This window comes from Toxotes jaculatrix, chromosome 10, assembly GCF_017976425.1.
Source record: "Toxotes jaculatrix isolate fToxJac2 chromosome 10, fToxJac2.pri, whole genome shotgun sequence".
Classification (NCBI taxonomy): domain Eukaryota; kingdom Metazoa; phylum Chordata; class Actinopteri; family Toxotidae; genus Toxotes; species Toxotes jaculatrix.
In genome coordinates this window covers 10,169,964-10,189,875 of record NC_054403.1, presented here as the reverse complement: position 1 = coordinate 10,189,875, position 19,912 = coordinate 10,169,964, and the positions used below count along the sequence as shown (strand labels likewise).

At 41.8% G+C, this 19,912-nt stretch overlaps 1 protein-coding gene across 2 annotated transcripts; it reads right to left on the bottom strand.

Moving 5' to 3' along the window:
• Positions 1 to 627: 627 nt before the first annotated feature.
• Positions 628 to 13,478, bottom strand: clint1a (clathrin interactor 1a). 2 transcript variants are annotated; one of them, XM_041048124.1, is made up of 12 exons: positions 13,316 to 13,478; positions 9,533 to 9,637; positions 8,455 to 8,551; positions 7,901 to 8,009; positions 7,251 to 7,415; positions 6,931 to 7,114; positions 6,579 to 6,798; positions 6,388 to 6,478; positions 5,728 to 5,793; positions 4,906 to 5,216; positions 3,139 to 3,358; positions 628 to 3,017 (listed from the first exon to the last, which is right to left on the bottom strand). In XM_041048124.1, exons 1-12 carry the CDS (start codon positions 13,354 to 13,356, stop codon positions 2,722 to 2,724), a joined length of 1,905 nt encoding a protein of 634 aa, XP_040904058.1. In that variant the 5' UTR covers positions 13,357 to 13,478; the 3' UTR covers positions 628 to 2,721. The 2 variants fall into 2 exon arrangements, with proteins under 2 accessions (XP_040904058.1, XP_040904059.1); XM_041048125.1 differs by having other exon boundaries at positions 4,906 to 5,213.
• Between the last annotated feature and the right edge of the window lie 6,434 nt (positions 13,479 to 19,912).

Below are 19,912 nucleotides of genomic sequence, written 5' to 3'. Positions count from 1 at the left end.
TAACAAACGTTGATACAGTATGAGAAAGGCCACAATTACAGTCTTTCTCCTGAGTGTATTATCAAAGTAATCAGACCGTCCTTCTATCTGGGAGAAAGCATCAAGGACTCAAATGATTAAGTTCTTTAAATAAAACATGATAGCTTTTTAAAAAAATCACTATGCTACTAATATGTGCTGTTACATGGAAACTTAAATCAACAAAGATCTAAATATCTGTTGCATTCAACCACTGCAGCTGTCACAATAAGAATCAGACACCTGACCTTACTCCAGTGATGCTACTTCAGTTCTCCCGTTTGCTGTTAAACACCGGAACCTGCATAGAAAAGCATAAACATGCTTATTTATGTATTGTTACATGAATAAGTTTACACTCCCTGCACTTGCTCCGTTGGCGTTCAGCCTTATTAATATAATGCACATTTTTATTGAAGGCCCTTATTACCTCGAACAACGAAGTTAACAAACTCGCATCAACTAAATGTAATTTGAAAGTCGAGCGCAGTGGCTTCACTTTTGCTGCTTGAAGCTCTTTTGAATGAGGCTAATGACACAGCACACCAAATAACACACACCATTAACAGATTTCAATCAACTGTTTAATGTTGTAGATAAAGGATCTCGATGTGTAAATCAAATCAAAATGGGAATAATGCAAAATTTCATTTCTCTCAAAGGATTTTCTTTTTTTTTTACATTTGCATATACTAGTGTTTCAGTAACAATCCCATTTTAGAGAAGATCAAAATGATTTGACGTTAAAAAAAAAATGCATATAACAGTCTCTACTGAGATATTTTAGAAAAAACAGCAAACAGATTTTGGTCATTTTAATGCTTCAGACTCCAATGCAAGGCTACTCTGTGTTAGTGTGCTCAGCCTCTTGAGCCCTTGGGAGAGTCGGAAAGCACAGCGTCAATCCTCCTGGGGCTACAGAATCCACTGCCTTCTCCTCTGGTCAGTGAATTATTTATCTCATCGTTGACATACCAAATATGTCAGGCAGCCAAGATTTACTTATCATCAATCACTCATTACAAGGGTCAGGAGGCAACCATCGACAGGCACTTGAACCACTGAAGAGCAATGTTTCGTACATCTCGCAGATCACGTAGCTGCTGTACAGCTGAATGGGATTCTTCATTATCCGCTACCCCACAACACGATCCTCATCAAACCAGCGTCACGTACTGGGTGCGAACAAACCGCACCCGCACAGTTTTCTGTACCTGATGAGTCGCAATACATGCAGACTTGGACTTAATGATGTTTATGACAGAAACAACATTTTCAAGATTGCTATTTTTAATGGTGTTAGAAGAAGAAGGCGAGATGGAAGGTGAGAAGGCAGCATTTACCAAGACGCACTGCTGAATATGTTAACAGACAACAGACAGATGCACAATGCAATCTTAATAACAGTCTGCATCAGCACTTGAGGTGCTGTCTGAAGTATTTTCATCTTGGCGTTTTTTTTAAAAGACCTGAAGTTATCACTGGCCCAGACAGAGTGGAAACAATAAAAAGGTTCACGGGACAAACAAAACAGGGAATGAGTGAAATAATTACATGAACTGCATCTGATATCTGTACAGACAGTACGCTTAGCTTGAGGCGTAAGTACGAACACGTTTGTACATCGCACAGAAGCTCCGTTCTGGTAGCTGTCCTCAACACTGCACAGTCACATTGTCTCCTTCAAAGAGGTTAACAGAAGAGGAAAGGCAAAGGTCTTTCAGGCACTCTGTGCTGTAATAAAGAGCCCTCAACCCCCGTGTGAGGCTCTTTCTATCTACTGATTATCTCATTTGGATGCAAACTGATTATAATATTTGTCGTAAGTAAAATATATCGACATATATACTAATAAGAAAGGCCACAAAAGATGGTCGGTTGAAGGAGAAACTAAAACTGATCAGCAGTTTTTACTCCAAACACTCGTTCATTACTTTTAACTGTAGCACTGACAGGCCACATCTGGAGCGTGTGGACACTTATGTACAAAGAGAAGGTGTCAATGTGCTTTGTTATAGGTCTGAAGTCATATCAGATTTGGTCTGTATGATACAACTCCTCACATTGTCACCGCCTCTTCTATAGAAACTTCATAACTTATTTGTAAGGGCTCCAGATTTCTATTTACAGGTCAAAGGAAGAGCGAGGACAAAAAAAAAAAGAGGTAACTTGACATTCTTAAATGTACATTAGAAAGTTAAAAATGGCTGATCAGGTTATCCAAACTCATCATTCCGTAAAGTTACTGAGAAGGAATCTCAAAAAAAAATTATGCAGCTACTGATAGATATGTTTTTGCTATCCTGGTGATTTGACTTGATTGAGGTTATAAAGCAAATCCCCCTGACGTTCTCACGGTGGCACACACGTCCTTCTTCTCACTGACTCATAACTAACCAACAAGGCACGCTAATCAGTGTGTTTGTCTGACCACCACCCCAGACCACGCAGATCATTGGTTCAAACAACACACACACATTCATTTAGATCTGTATCACTACATGGTGTTACTTTTAAAAAATAAGGAGATTGCAGGGTGTTGGTATTATGATAGTTGACATTATTCAAGTACTCTTTGTTTGCAGCTCATAACAATCCTTCACCAATGGACGGAGAGAGAGAGAGAGAGTGAGAGAGAGAGAGAGAGAGAGAGAGGGGGAGACTGACACCACTCCTCCTGATAATCTTTGATCTCCAGCTCCATCATTTTCCAAAGTTGCCAAAGTCAGCAAAGGCATCGTGTTTGGGCTGTTGGACCATGGCAGGGTTCATCCCCATTCCCATCCCCATAGCACCGGGCATCCCCATGGTCATACCTCCCTGTGGCATCCCCATGTTCATGCCCATCCCCATCATGCCCTGGTTAGGGGCCATACCCATCCCCATGCCCATTCCCATGCCAGCGCCAGGGTGCATAACAGGATTTACAGGCGGCCTGACTGTTGTAGGTCCAAGGCTCATGGCGGACATTCCTTGGGAGAGCATGTTGGGCTGGTTACCTGGAAAAGACAGAACAAACTCAATGCATTAAAAACTAATTTAAAGTACACTTTGACAAAGAGGGTGGACAAAGCCTGGTTACACTGACACTATTCATGTCAGATCTACTATTCCTCTGACCTTGTTGGAGGGTGTTCAGGCTGGGCTGGCTAGGCTTGGGGGGCTGCATGCCTGGACTCAGGAAGTCCAGGCTGATGTTAACAGAGTGGTCTGACCAGGTGGAAGGGAGGGACGCTTTGGTTCCGGGTCCTTGAGAGGCCACTCCCTGTTGCACAGGCTGGAGGGGCTGGAGGGGCTGCACGGACTGCGGATGAAGTGGACCCCCCATGTTTTGGAGGGGCTGGTAAAACACAAAGATGCACACAAGCACAAATACAGTGTCAGGGAGACAACTGAGCCATAATTAAATCACAGAAATATGAAATGAGAAGGTACATGAAAGCTCCAACACTGCAATACAGGATGAAGAGATACAGTTTTTGTCATAGTTCAAGGCCTTAAACTATAAGCCTGACCCACTTAACCCTGATACTGTCAGAGGAGTCAGAGACTCTACTGTCTCTGAACTCATTAAAACACACCATAGCAAGTAACGAGCGTAAGAGGGAGAATGAGTTTTTATTTTTTTTTTAAGTAGGTCAACAACCTTTTAACATGGAAATAACGTCGACATATGCAGGCTTGTGTTGGGGTTTTATTGTTTTTGTAACTCAAGCCCGATTCTTCTCATTCTGTGTGTCAGTAACAGGAGGAGTGGGTGGTAGTGGGCGGTCTCTGGGGGGGATGAGCATCTGGTGAGGCTGCATGTTAACCCTCCACCATCATGCGTGTCCTCCATCTTTCAATCACAAGAGTTATGTCTCTATCACACACACATAAGTGACTGATGTGGTCTACAAGCAGTTTGAATTGGGAGTATGTGTGTGAAATATGAAAGCCTCTGTGCTGGACTACAAGGCTACTTATAGGATTTGTCACCTCTGTTTGACGTGTATCTTTATGCGACTTCATGCATGAAATAATGGGAAGTTTCTCTTTATATGCCCATATATTACTAATAGCACTCACATTTAATTGTCAACAGGAAATCAGAACCTCTAGAACTTCACTGGTTTTACTGGTCAGTGCAAACGGGGTAATAATAAAGTTTTTAAAGCCTCTAACCATAGTATTTTTTTAACTAATAAATCATTCATCGATTCATCTGGTACACTAACTGCTATATTTTCCACCACTGGGGACAGTAATTATACTCTGCTATTGAGTAATACTGATTGGCTTGTAATGGCTCTTTGGGTCAGTGTCGTCCTGGTTGACAATGTCAATTAAGTCTATTCAAAACAAAACCAGTGCACCGTAAGAATTGTTTTTCTCACACTCACACACACACACACACACACACACACACACACACGCACACAGGCTCTGGAATGAGCCAAGTCCTGTAGCCACTGCAGAGGGCGAGAATGTGAGGAAAGTGATCTAATTCAGCTCCAATATCTCTATAAACACGTAAACATTTTGCAGCATCTCTAAAATAGTCAACTGGTAAACTATGATGACAAATTGTTTTTTTAATCATTAAGTGATTTTTATCAAAATTATATGCAGTATTATTATAATACTGTCTAACACATATATCTGTAATATAAAAAAATATTATTTTAACACTGCTTATATAATATTGATAACAGCCATCAAATGTAGCTGTCTAGCTCACTACCCATTAAACATAAAATCAGAAAGATATTTTATGGATATTTTCCTGCTGAATTTTGCTTCCACCTGGATCATTTATTCCTCCTTCGTCTGTCGTGTAATGACATGTATATTGATAAATTATTTAAAAAAGAATGCGTGTGTGTATATGAGTGCAATCATGCATACCTGTGACCTAGACTGGGGCAGGACTGTGCTGCTCATGCTCTGTGTGCTGCTCATGCTAAAGTTGAGGCTCTGGGAGGAGGTGAGGGACTGAGTTGGCCCCATCAGGTCAAACAGGTCTGCTGAGGCAGGACCAGCGCCTGGAGCAGAGACTGGGGCGGGTGCCGGGGCAGCGGCAGCGCCAGGACCTGCTGTCATGGCTCCAAAAAGGTCATTTCTGCTGGTGTCGGCAGCCTGAGCGGATGCTGGCATCTGACCTCCGGGGAAGGCGTTCCACTCTCCAAAGTCTCCATTACTGTTCGAGGCAGGTGCTGTTGCAACGAGAAAGAAGACAGAGGTGTTGGAAATGTTTGAATGTTGCCATCCACACAGCAATGTTTGTATTGTAAGTGTGTAAATAATTTCAAGATTCAGCCGATAAAGGTCACGCAAGCAAATTTGAACCTGTCACAGCAATTACGAATAAACAGCTGAGTCTTCACTGAGGCCAGTTTAGCTTTATCCAGGGCATTCTCAGTGACCACTGGTGCCACATTTTAAATTTTCATTGAACTGGCCCAGCTTGTTGTCTCTCTCCCTCTCTCTCTCAATCTCACTCAGCTTCCTCCACCCCCACCAATGTCTTCCTCTGTCCCTGTCTCCTTGTCATCCATAACAGGAGTTGATGTGTGTCTGTTCTTGTTATGCAGAGCAGGTAGCAGGCTCCATATGGCCAGGGCTCCCTCCTAGCATCCCTGTGAATATTCTAGCAGTATGGCTGCAACAGCACAGCACACACATCCACACTCTTAACAAAAAAAGAATAAGAAAGTCTTAAAAACCAACCAGATCCTGAGGAGAGGCCGACAGAGGCAGCAGGTGCGGAGAAGTCAGCAAATCCACTGATCAGGTCTGCATTGAGAGACAGACATAAACACGTCAGTTTTACACAAGCGAGCTCCAGGTGTCATTCTACCATAGTTAGCATTCCTTCAGTGTCAGAAGTGTTGGAGGGAGGGGAGGGGTGATGGCTGTGGGTAGGTGGAGGCGACCAAACATCTGTTCAGTGCTCCCACCCTCTCCATTCGCCGGGGACTGCTCCAAAAACATCTGGTGCACTTAGTTCTTATACATCAGCTCCCTCCCCCTGCTGTCCCCAAAAATCTGAAGCTAGCTTCAGCAGCTGGGCACTGTCCTCACAAACAAGAGCCTTGTCCTGCAGTCACTGTGGAGTTTCCTGGATTTACTACTGACTAGCTTGTCTTCTAAGAATATACAACGTGTAAACAAAACATATTAGAAGGCATATTTCACCTTTTGGGCAGAGACTAGCTGTTTCCCTAAGGTCCCAGTCTTTGTGATAAGCTATGCTGAACATGTTTTGGACCAATTTGTCTGCTAAAATCAGAGAAATGCAACTGATATCAATCTTCTTAGTAAACTCCTGGTAAGGCAATAAAAGTAAGTGCATTTCACAAAACATCAGGGTATTTAATGACATTATACCCGTGGCAGCAGGCTGGCTCGGTGTTGTGTCCACCATAAATAGGTCAGCTAGGCCGGTATTGGAGGGCTGCGGGGCTGCTGCTGGCTGGGGCTGGAATACACAACATTTACAAAAAGATCAGGACACAATGCATCCATAACTAAATGTGTAAAGTCTTATTATTTTATGTGCTTGTGCGTGCTCTTGCTACCTGTTCCCTGGTGGTGTTTGGGCTCTTGTCTCCTGTATAGTGGGCTGCAGCCCCCAAGTCGACTTTCCTGGACGGGACCCCTCCTCTCTTGCGTGTTGCTGTTGTCTCTGTTGCTTGGACTATGTGTACACTCTTGGTGGTGACGGTCTCCTCTTCGTCTTTGAACTCTTTTCCCGTCTGGCCGTTGTGAGACGATCGACCTCGGTCCTCCTCGTTGTCACTGTGGAGAAAATAACAGGTGAGGTAAGGTACGGTAAGTTTATTTATCTATTTTCTTTATATCTGGAACATGGTTTGTGCCTTCAACTTAAATGTGGTGTAAATATAATATGGTGACTCATCTGTTTCCTACCTAAATCGATCTGGTGAGTCGTCTCTTTCCTTCTTCCTAAACCTGCTGATGGTATCGTCAATGGTGCTGCCGATTTTGTCGCTGATCTCTCCCAACTTCTCGCTGAAAGGGAACTGCCCTTTATTCCTGTCCCAGTCGTCATCCCACTTTCCCCGGCTATCACTGGAGTCGTACCTGTCGCCCGCTGGGAGGGAGGAATTCAAGTGGGGGGAGGGAGAAAGAGACAGAAGCAAGAGAAAGTGGACATGAGTTTAGTTAAAACTCAAAAGTTCCCTTGAATTGTCAGTCTGTTTATATTGCTCACTCAGCTGAAGACTTACTGTAACTTCGGTATCCCATACTGTCAGAGGATACCCCGATGTATTTGTCTTTGTTCTTCTTTGCCTTTTTCCGTTCCTCCCTAAGCCTGTCATCATCCTGGACAAACTCCACCAGCTCCTTCACCTTCTGACGCACATTCACACCCTGGTCCTTCCCATTCTCATCTAGGGACATAGGGAGGGAGATAATTAATGAATTAGCAACTTTTTCTTATTAACTTTACAATTTACTGAAACAACACACATCAAACAAATATAAATTTCTCTGTATTAAGAAAGCTAAATGTTCTTGCTTGTAAACAGCATCTTCTATACACAAATGGTTTGGAGAGTGAAAGCAGCTTTAATGCAGTGTGTGTGTGTGTGTGTGCATGTGTGTGTGTGTGTGTGGTTTAAGGGTTTGTGGAATAAGTAGCTTCTTAGGGCCTTCATCCATTCATTACAGCCCACACTGAAGCTATTGTTACTAACCTTCTGTGTAGAAACCCTCTCCTAATCCATTAAAAAAAAACAAAAAGCAATTCGCTGATGGATCATGACTGTTTTGTTGGGCAAGTCTGTTTACGTACTACACTTCCAACATGTGAAGAAAGTGATGGTATAAAGGCGAGAAGAGATACAGAGGGGAAAAGACCAGAACAATACCTTACCTACAAAGTGGTAGCTTTCTAATGATCTCAGGTCATACAGATGTTCTCTGGCACTGGTAACAACCCTCTCTGATCCGTTCCTGATTAGATGGGCCAGCAGTAGCAGAGACTGAGAAAAAGACACAGTTGTAATTGTAAGCGTTCATTCTTAAACTTGGATCTTGTTGGACTCAATTGTACATATTTAAGTTGTGATTCTTCTCCCACTGTGGCTTATGGGCATAGTTTTATTTGTCAGAATTGTTTCCCCTCAATTCAGAGCATGTTAAACAATGTGAGAAATCGTAATAGTTTCTATTCAAAGCCAGCTGTTTGTTATTGACACATGTGATAACTGCCTGCAAGCAACAAGCAGAAAGTCTGAAGTTAAAGTTACTAGAATTTTAAGTAGGTCTCAGTTTGAGTCTAGTTCAAGCCAAATCCACGTTGGATTAAGTTGGGTTTGGTCCCAGATTTTAGGCATAATCAAAACTGTACTGAGGCCTTGATGCCTCATGTCCCAATCCAGCTCGTGTGTTTGTGGGATGCTGTAACAGTATGGGAGAGAGGCAGACCTTGTAGACTCTCCTCCAGTTCTTCTTGTTGTCCCTCAACATGCGGCCCCACAGCATGTTCATCACCTCTGGAAACTGCTCATACATGAAGGTGGCTCTGAAAGCACACAAAACAGAAAGAGGGTGACATTGTCCTTTCACTGACAGATGTTTTAATTAGTTACATAGTCAGTCCTTTTACAGCCTTTGATAAAAGACTCCCTAGAACAACAGAGCTCCATGAACTAAACTATGGATGTTTTTCAGGAACTACAGGTTCCCTCAGCATATTTGTGTTTATGAATCCACTGTGGCCCAAGAACCGCGAGGAACAGGCAAATCATCAGACTTATAAAAAATGAAAAGTGATAGCCATTTATGTCACTTTGCATGCAACAAGACAGCAACACTGTAAATCTGGAGGAGGTTCAGGTCATTGTCTTGTTCTTTGTGATTTACTGCTGTGTGACTGTTACATCTGAATTAATGTAGGAAAAGAGACGCACAGAGGTACAAACGGAGTCTGAAAAAAAAAAAAGAACTGAAGGTCAAGACGATTTTCAAATAGAAAGGATCTTCTCATTGTTTCGTCTGCTTCCTTCTCTGCTTTTAGTAAGTAACCAAAATGAAGCTATTACCAAGTTCAGTTTCAATCTATGTTTAGTTGTTATCACTCTCACTGTCTCTAGTCAGCTACATAATTATTGTTTAAATGTCAGCAACAGAACAATTTGAAATTCTCATCTCTGACCTAATACTGATGCTAAAACCAGCGCTTGAAGCATTTTGAATGAATGTCATACCCACAGCTGTGAGGCTTGTTTTTAGTACTGCCAACTGTGGTTCAGTAGTTTCTGGCAGGCAGAAAAACATTACCTCAGAAACAGGGACTTTTGTAGGCAGGACCCAAGAACAAAAACCTAAAATAGGCTTCTATAATCAAAAAGTGAATTTCCCGAGCTACAGATAAAGGTCCTGGAAAAACTCCTGTAGTTGAAAAGGGCTTTAATATATTCTTTCTGCAGTTTTATTTCATTTACAAACAACTTTGGTGCTTTTCAGCAGGACATATTGTACAACCTGTGTGTGTTGTCCTTACCTGGAGATTTCACTCATCAGTTGTCCCGATGGTCCCCAGGGGTCGTCATTCGTGGCCTCTCTGACTTTAGACTCCACCTCTGAGTAGTTCATCACCACGTTGGTTCTAGTAGAAAAAAAAAAACATCACTTTACAAACCATGTTTATGGCAAGTATGGGAAGCATTCTACGTGGCATTCGCCATCTCCGTTCAAAATATCTCGCCTCCACTGAGACCAACAACATGGACGATAATAGATAAAAGGATCTCTCACTATAGCCACACCCATTCACTTGTCCATTTAGAGGCTGAAAGGACAACAGGGAGTGCTTGTGTGTGTGCTCTGAACCTAAGCACTTGTCAAAGCCAAAAACAAGGGGCTAAACAAGGAAATGCAAATCTGGGTCCATGGCTTCAGTGGAACAGGGATGCTCGCTGTGGGTGAACTCTTGCCTGTTGACATTCTGAGCGACTAACTACAAAAGAAAAAGGAACCTCAAAGGAGAAGAAACCAACACCATAACTGGTGGGTCTCTAATAATCTCATGTGTACAGTTTGTTTTCTATTAAAACATATATTTCGTAAGGATTTATGGGGAAAAAAACAGCAGAACGAACAGTCATATGTGCACCATGCACTCAATAAGGCAAGTTTGGCAGCCTGAGAACACACGCAGAATCATGATGATTCAACAACAAAGGTAAACGTAAAACAATTAATGCTCTTTATTCAATCAGATAACAGACACTTGTTGCAGTTTCCGTAGTGTCACAACCAGCACTTATTAAGACAGTAAGACAGAAAACTAATCTCCTTCTAATATCCAGTCTGTACAAACTATGCCACTAAATGTGTTAAGAAGAACAAAGGATCTTCCAAGCAGAGAACATTCTAGACCATTTCTAATGCATTATGGTCTCTTTACATAAACTATGTTGTGTTGCTTGGCAGAATCTTTGTAGAAAAGATTCTGAATTTCCCTGATCTGTGCAAAGAAATGTCATAAATATGTTTTCTGAAACTGGTTATCTATCAAATTCCTACAGTGAACTGAAAGTGTATCCACTGAACTTTCAGTTCACTGCCCTAAGAATAAAGCCACTTGCTATTTTTCCGTGGCAAGTGGAATAAGTGCATTATAATTTCTTCCTATTAGATTTAACAAGATTTTTTTTCTTACATGACTACATGACCATAAAGATATTTATATTTCAGATAATAATGTCACAGCTTCAGCCAAAACATGGCGACACATCCCTCCCTCACTGCTGCCACATCAGCAATAAAATATACAGGGCCTGGAAGAGCAGCACTGACTTTATAGTAGGGTTAGCTGGGGTACACCCTCTCTGTGGTTCTGGAGAAGGGTTCTATTACACCTGCAAGCTGCAGGCTATAGCTACCACTCCGACAACAAACTCTCTTTAGTAAAATTTAGTGTATGTGAAAATTGCTATGCCAGATGCTTTTTCACAACAGATTCAAATCAGCCAGCAAATTGGACCATGGGTTGCGGTAACTTTATGTGCTGAGAGATCCATGAGAGACTTAAAGCCTTCTCTGTTTCAAACTGATTTCTGATGGGAATATTCTTCATATTACACTCGATTCAGTCCGGAATAAAACCTAAGCTGTGTTCGGCAAAGAAAAAAATGGGCCATCATTTTTTTAGTTCAGGATTCATTTATATTCATTTAGTTTTGAGAAGTCTGATAACTTTGTGTGCTCTGTTACTAACTGCATATACCCTCCAGCAATGTTAGGGATACTGCACAATGTTTGCATGAATGTCAGCCAGACATAGAGGATATGGTGTAGTGATGCAACATCTTAACTCTTCACAGTGGTGGCTCCTGTCCCAGTTATCAGCCAGATAAAACGGAAGCTGTGATACTCTCACAGTGACACACCAACACACAGATTTCCGTTAGATACAGCACTGCAACACCCTGTCAAAACATTTCCCTTGCAGATCAGCTCATGAACCCCATTGGATTTTATTCTTCATATAATACATGTTGCTTTCATTCATTGCAAGACCTATTTAAAACCACTGTGTGCATGTCCTACCTCAAAGAAAACCTCACCTTAATCATACAACAGGGAATGTTGCACCATACCACACAGTGTAAGTAAATGACTCACTGTTTGGTGACACTTTGTGAAAATTATGCTAATTTGTATCAATACAAAACAAACATGAACGTCTCAAGACACAAGCTCTTTCATCATAAACTGTTTCAAAGCCACAGAGAGGAAAATGAACATGAAGACTCCCTTTCCTTTCATCTTTGAAACTCCCACCTTTCCTTCTTTATGTCTCTAGGCCTGTGTCTCCCATGTTCCAGGAGGTCATACTCCAGGGAGACAAGTGCATTCAGCAGGAATGCATTCTTGGATAGACCTAAGAATACACTATTGTCTGCGTCTGCAAAATTAGCCACTGAACCTTTGAAGGGACAAAAAAAATGTGCAATAGCCTACCACAGTCCTACAGCACAGAACAGTATGCTCACACTTGGTCAGCAGCTAAAAGTTAACCAGAATGCAAAGCAGAACAAACGGCACACAATGCCCAAGTGTTGCCAAAGTCCAGAGCTGGCTGGTAGATAATTTCAATTCCTACAATACTGCTGCTGGCCATGCAAGCTTGGACAGTCACTGCCAAAAGACAACACAAACACTCATCATGAGAGCACAAGTACGAAGAACAGTGTACATATGTTATATGTTTTTTTTTGTCCATTTCTTCTCATTTTTCCTGATAATTACCTGACTATCTTCTAAATTAAATTATCAAAGTCACTGACGGATCTCTAGTCACTGAGTAATAAGTCTCTGTTTACCTTGTTGTTGTTTGGATATATATATATATATATATATATATATATATATATATATATATATATATATACACAAAGCTTATACAGTTTATCTTGTGTAGTGAAATATGACGATATAACATAACTGATAAGACCACTGGTTATAAATTGTAGACTGAATTATCGAGTTTGTTGGTGTTCAGTTTTAAGAAGCCTCTATAAAAAGAGGTTTTATGTCCTACTGTATTATTTTGGGATAACACTGGTGGTCTTTGTTAATGTTGTCAGACTAGTTCCACTTGACAAGCGGCCAGGGTGTAAGACAAACATAACAATTTGACTGTGAACACGGCAAACAGTAATTCTGCCAAGGAGTGTAAAGTCTAACAACTGACATAACTCTCAGTACAGCTACTGTAACGTTGACTGAAACTTAGCTACAAGTGTCCTAACAGTCGTGCCGCCGAGTAACACATTTCTACACTGTTAAAAATATGTCTAGACAGTGTCAGAAACACAGTGTGACAGTGTCAGGACGTTATGTGTGTTAAGGTGTAGTGTTTAAACACACCCTGCTGATTGTTCAACACAGGAGCTGTCAAACTAGCTTAGCTGGCTAGCCTAGTCGGCTAAAGCTAAATAGCCAACGGGCTGGATAATTAGCTTGTTAGCTAAGTGAGTTAGCTTGCACTGTCGGAGAAAACGCACAAACAATGCGCTTAGTGATCTCATAACATTGTAAATGTTATCTCACGCCAGCCGAACGACCAAGCAAAGTGCCCGTGACAGAGAACGGGCACTCGCTCTTAGGATAAACAGTATTTGTCAAAGTCAGTTCACTAACTCGCTAGTAGCATTTAAGCTAGCTAACTTGTTAGAGTGACGTGACGTCAAAGTTTTGGGTACGTGTCTCTTTCAAACAGGTAAACTACGGGGACAAATAACACAAAATTAACGAAATACGGTTGGGAAATACTCACGCTTTGTCAACCAACTCCCTAACCTTCCACATGTTCAGCATCTTGGCTCCGTGAAAAGGGGCTTTCTGCCACGGCAAAACCCTTTACTCCAGACGTACACCGAAACCAAACCTTGAACTCCGTAAAGTAAACTCCACTTCACCTCTCTCTCAAGGCAGGAGGCGCAAACGCACCACCGGGCAGACAGGAAAGGTTACTACGGGAAATGCCCCTGTAACGTCACCCAAACTGCGTAAAGCAGCACTGGAGTTGTAGTTTCTAAGTAGTGTTCAGGCACCACCGTTGCAACTGTGAGTACATTAACATTTTTAGACTTGTACAGAACCAGTTGTCAAATTGGTACACTGATTGTGGGGAGATAAAAACAACAGAGAAAACCAGTTGCCAGAAAGATTCTGAGATTAAAATGTTAATTTCTCTGATGACCTCCAGGAGCCCCATCAAAGACCCATAATTAAAAAGGTGAAATATCCTGAGACCCCACTGCAAATATCTTCTATCATAAAATCACTGCCATGAGGTGTGGTCGGAAAAGGTTGTCCAATAGCAATTATTTGTCTTTGGGCTGAGATGCAGGTAAAATGTGGTGTCATTCAGCTCCCGACCAGTCAAAATATAAGTATTATGGTTCATAAGCACAGTGATGATGCTAAATATTGTCTTATTACTGGCACTGGTGTAAATACCAGCCAATGAGTAATAAGATCAGTGGAGAAATATAAAAAGATATGTTTGAGGCTATGTTAGAGGTTAGCTTTGAAATGGGAGTGGTATTACATAGTTTGTCCATCATAAATCACTGACAAATTTATGGGCCAAAATGCCCCACCTCCTCTCAAAAAAGAAGTATTTAAAAAAAAATGTGTTTGTATAAACAGCTGATATCAGCTGATACATTGTTCTCATATATTTTTGAACTGCCCAATATCAATGTCTGTGTTTGCCTTAAAAATCCTGCTTTGGTTTGACTGCATTATCCAGTACAGCCATTTTTATAACATTTTAAACTCCGTTTATTATTTGACTCTATTTTAGGTGACATGCTTTGACTTTCATTTCACACTGCTTATTCTTGCTCTCTATTGTAAAACCTGTCCATTTTATCTGTCCAAATGTGATGCAGCTTCCCCAAAACCGTGGCCCACATCATAGTCAGCAGGTCACCACCCTGTGTTTTCTCCATCCTTCCTCATCTGGCATTCAGGCATGCTACAATGACCCAGTGATGCTGTGTGACAGGCCAGGCAGGGCACTGGCTGTTTGTGTCAATCCAGATCAATCCCTCCCTCTTCTGGACAGACGTCATCAACGCACAGAAAGGTCACAGGGTGTACTCAAGCCAGGCCTGATGTGGTGAGCAGGGAGGTCAGCCTAGCAAGCAAACACCCTTGACTGACTGAGCATTGTCTCAAATATTGACACAGCCGTCTTATGAGTAAGTTGAACTGGTTAATTTTAAAAAAGGAAGAACTGAATGTCCGGCAGCAGTCATGTTATCTGCCTTGAAATACACTTTTGATTCTCCTGTAACAGGGAATATACAGGGTATTAAGACTCTTTGTCATATTGATTGATATTCCAGTGGGCAAGATAAGCCCTCAGATGCCCTACATCTGACAGGGTTTCTATTCTCTAATGATACGTGTAAATATGGCCCGCTGCTTACACTTCTATAGGAGAGCAGGAACAAACAACACAATAGCCAAAATACAACCCATTTGAGAAAAAAACAACAAGAAACAGCACTTAACGGCCCAGAATGCACTGCACCCAAGGGAGCAACCTCAATTACTGTTACACGTCCAAAGAGGAGAACTCTAGGAGAAGTGATTGCTGAGATGGAAATGGCTGTGTGTGTGTTTGTGCATGTGTGCGTGTGTGTGGGTTGGAAGCGGATGGATAGAAAGGCACTCAGTAAAAAGATCTTTCAGAAACACTTTGCCTCAGTGACGTTGACACGAGCTGTTGATTGACATGCACTTCTCGACAGAAACCAGAGCTATCAACCTATCTGCCACGCATTAAGAATGGCACGGTCCTCGGGGAGGGGCCTAAGTGGTAAATGATGTTGCTGAAGACACTCTGTGTCAATAATGTGTGTGTATTTGTGAGTGTGCGAGTGCTGAGGATGGCAAAGTATTCAATCAAAGCTTTGATTGAAAAACCCTTGTGTCCTTAAAGATCAGAATTCTGTACACTGATGTATAGGACTCATCTGTGTATGAGGGAGTGAGTCTGTATGAGAGTTTATGTGTGTTTTGTTTTAAATACAGTATGGTGCTATGTAGTCAAGGAAAAAAAATGGGCTGGCATAGGACTTTAATTGAAGAAATATGATCTCAAACAACATTTATGCAGTTAAATTCTGCTGTCAAAGCAGTCTTTGTGTTTTTTTTCTTCTTCCTTTTTTTGAGAGTTTCAGAGGCAAAAACATTCTCTGTAAGAAATCTTGTAGACCCATATTCTTTCTTTGGATATGGAAGCCTTTCCTTGATATTTCATATTTTATAACCATGTTCCATTCATCATCTTGCTCTTCAGTTGATCATCAATTTGGTCTACTGAGACCAAGTTGTCACTAACAACTTTTGAGTTGCAGGAGATGAAAAACTAAGCCAAATAAACATGATGTAATTATAACACAAGCATCACTAGGGGGCACTCTGACTTTTCGGGTACTGGAGACTGCTGATTGTTGTACAGGGGTTAGTGTGTTCAGTGTCTGTGCACATGTGTGTGTGTGTGTGTGTGTGTCAGTCAGTGCGATCACTGGGGGTCGAGGCAGTGTGTTTACATGGCTGAGGTTCCCATGACAAATGTGGTCAGAACATCATCTCGACTTGGGAATGTGGACAAAAAAGACGCCACTTCTACAACTCTGCTATTATTCTTTCTCTCCAAACATGTGCTTCCAATCTCTCGAAACACACTGTGCTTTTTTTCTTTGCAGTTTTACAATGTCATTAGAAAACAATGTTCTTTGTTTTGCACATTAGCTATGAATTAACAATCCCGCCCATCTTTGTGCCCGCAGAAGAGGTTCTGATCTGTGTAGTCACTTGCTGGGGCCCAGCTTTCCTCCTGTCAGTGTGAAGGTTCTTTCACTGCTGTTATATTTCAGGCTGTTATTGTTGGCCTTCTTACAGCCCCGGTAAGATCTTTAGTCCTTTTCCCAAGCGATATAACCCCCACACACATCACACAGTATCTGACCCCTGTCTCCATGACACATGACAGGTCCACTGTGGTGAATGTGTGTGTGTGTGTGTGTGGGTGGGCATGTGAGCAAGGGCTGATGTGTGTGTCTATGTGTGTGTGTGTGTGTGTACGCTTTCATGTAAATGTGCAGTAAATATGTGTGCACCGCACAGATATGTGTGCAAGTGTACAGAATATATCTGGCACAGTATGTAGGTACTGAATATGCTAAAACAATGAGGCCACTTGTCACATGTTCAAAGTCGCTCAGACAACCCGCTGTGATCTCAAACCACACACACAGATGTTCCTAATGGGACTAAAGTAGCATTCACATTCCTGTGGATAACCAGTCTGTTTATTTTTCTCTCTAAACTGGACTGGATTGCCACTTTCCCTGGTGAGAAAAAGGATGGAAGTTGATAAAAAAAAATGCGAGGAGGCTGATGAGAGAGGCTCCCACCACACTTTAGACCTCCAAAACCAACTGCCAGTACAGCTAAACCAGAAAATCTCAGCAGTGGTGATTTAAGGGTGACAGTAATTCAGTGTATAATGGAAGTTGATGCCAGTGTGCATTTCTTTGCAAGTTAAAACCGCTGTTGTCTTATTCCCCCACATGAGGAAATGAGCTTGGTGTAATTGTGAAGGCTTATGTTTATGAGTCAGGGTGTTACAGTAAATCCTGTTGCTTTGTACATGGGCAGGAAAGCGCACACATACACACAGAGAAACCCACACAGGTATGCTCAAGTCCTGAGAGCATCTGCTCCTTTACAACCAGATTGAATTAGCAATTACAGAGAGTAAAAACCAGAACAAAACATCTGGAGCTGTAAGCAGCTAAGGTTATAAATCTGAGAGGTAGGTGGGTCGGAGGAGAGGGGGGGTGTGTGTGTGTATGAAAATGAGCCAAAGTGAGATTCTCAAGGACAGTGTCTCTGATTGGCCCATTAACATTCCAGGGGTGTCAAAAAGGACCCGAGGCAATGGGAGAAATGGGACAGAGCAGAGGGCTTCAGAGGGCATATGGAACACCAGTGAATGGAGAGGTAGAGCTTACAGAGGAGGGCTGGTGAGATACTGTAGAGGAGTGAAACACACTATTAGTAAAGATAACAGGGCTGAGGAGATCCACGGATGTTGTTTGTGTCTTGAACCTCCTCACAGGAAATCACCCCGATAAGCAGAGAGAACGCTGTGGAAAAGGCTGAGGAGAAGTTGTGAAAAAAAGACCTTAGGGGTGAGGGGGGCTGGTTGGAAAAAGACCTGGAGCTGTGTGGGTGAAAGAATTAAGAAACGGAGGCTGAAGATCACCACTTTGCCAAACCATAATTATGCATGTTTGGACACAGAAAATGCCTTAAGTAAACGTGAGGCCGGGTGTTCATAAACGTATCCCAACGATTATATCCAGTTTGGTTTAAGTCCATATAAATATGAGGGTGGAAAGTCACAGTACCATTACCACATCTGTTTTTGCTATTATTGGCACAATAAATTACGTAGGCAATTTGTTTGCGCTGTTGTTAGAGTAATAGAATCAAATTATCCCATGTTAGGGAAATGATTATGTTCGAGGCGGAACCCATCAGGGATTCACAAGGCAATCAGTGAAGTAAGACAGAGCTGAAATGTTGGCGTTCTGCACATCAACTGTTCCAGGTCCACTACGTCATTTAAAAGAACTTCTCAACTATGGATATGAGAGAATAACACCTGGTTCACAAAGAAGTAGACTGTTTCACTCAATGCAGAACCACAATGCCTGCTGTAGTAGATCTCTAGTACACCATCAATCCAGTGGAGCTGTATGAATAAGCACAGTGAGATAGGACAGTCATAATTGAAAGAGCCTGACACAAGCGAAATGAGAAGTGTTCGCAATGAAGGACAATATCAAATGAGCCTTATCAATTAAAAGCCAGAGAACAGTGTTTACATTCCCACTCCAAGGCCAGACACTGGGTGGATGTTTCAAATAGGTCAAGGTTGAAGTGAAAACAAAAGTTAGTCGATTAGCAGTCGAGGTGCAACATTCCTAATTTGTATGCTAATCTGGCAGATCAGCATATCGTGTAGGCACTGCCTGCGATTCTACATCTGCACGCACTCATTTAATTATCCAAACACAATTCACAAAAGTCACTGGAAACAAACCAAACCAAAATAAAATCATTTGCATATATTTAAAAGAGCAGATAAAGTCCCTCGGGGTTGGTTAATATTTCAGAGGCATAATAATAATATGCTAAATCATTCACATTTTATCCAGCACCAAAACAAAGTGGCTTTGTCGATGTAATTAGGGTGTTTTAGAGTTGAATCACCCTGGCAAATGACCATGTTTTTCTCTCTGGGAGACCAGTGTGTGAATGTATCTAAGCCCCTCTCTCTCTCCCCATATGTGTGTGCGTGTGTTTGTGTGTGTGCTTGCGTTGTATTGTCACCGTTCCTCCATGTGCGCTCAGTCTTAGAAAAGGATTGATTAAAGAGAGAGTGTCTGTCTCAGAGCAGTTAATGAGGTTTAGTCCCATGAGCTGCGAGGTTTGGGTGTGCGTGAGTGCACGCACATGCGTGTTTGCGTGTGTGCATGTAGACCTAGTGGAAGACGTTGTTAATTGGCTAAGACTTACTTTCAGCAGGGGGATAGTCAAGGGCACAGTGCCTCCACATTTGTGGTGTGCCATTTGTAGAGCACAGTGATACATTCACTTTCCATATTAAATATTATTTTGAGGGAATGATGAGTCAGTAGCATGCTGACAAAAAGAAATATGATGGTGTAGAAATACTATAATTAAACTTGTAATTTTGTATGTTTTGTATGTAATTTAAATCTATAAATGAAACATCTGGATATTTTCCTTCATGTTTGCATGATAAAGATAGGAATTAACAAAACACAAGCTAAAAACTGAATGGAAACATGTTGTTTTGCTGTTTTGTATTACCTGAGTGGATCTGAAGAGGTGAATGAAACTCATGTGAATAAAACTTCCTTTTTCTCTCTGGGGACAAGAAGAAGAAGAAGAAGAAGAAAAGGAAAGAGAAAGACAAAAAAGAGAGGAAAGGGGAAGGTAAAAGAAAGGTAGGAAGGTAAAAAAAACAGAAAAGAAAGACACGCTCAGAGAGGATAAGAGAAAAAGGAAATGAAGCTGAGAGGCAGGGACAGAGAGATATTCCACAAAGGTCAAGGTACTGTAGATGGATACAATCTCACCTGCTCTGGTCTCCACACAGACCTGTCCGTGTATATACAGACATGTATGTTCTTTTGCAGCGCAACACACAGCTCGTCTCAAACAGCAGGAAGCATTGGTGCTTTCATGTGGAGCACAGCCCAAAGTAGAGCAAGATCACAATATGTGTGTGTGTGTGTGTGTGTGTGTGTGTGTG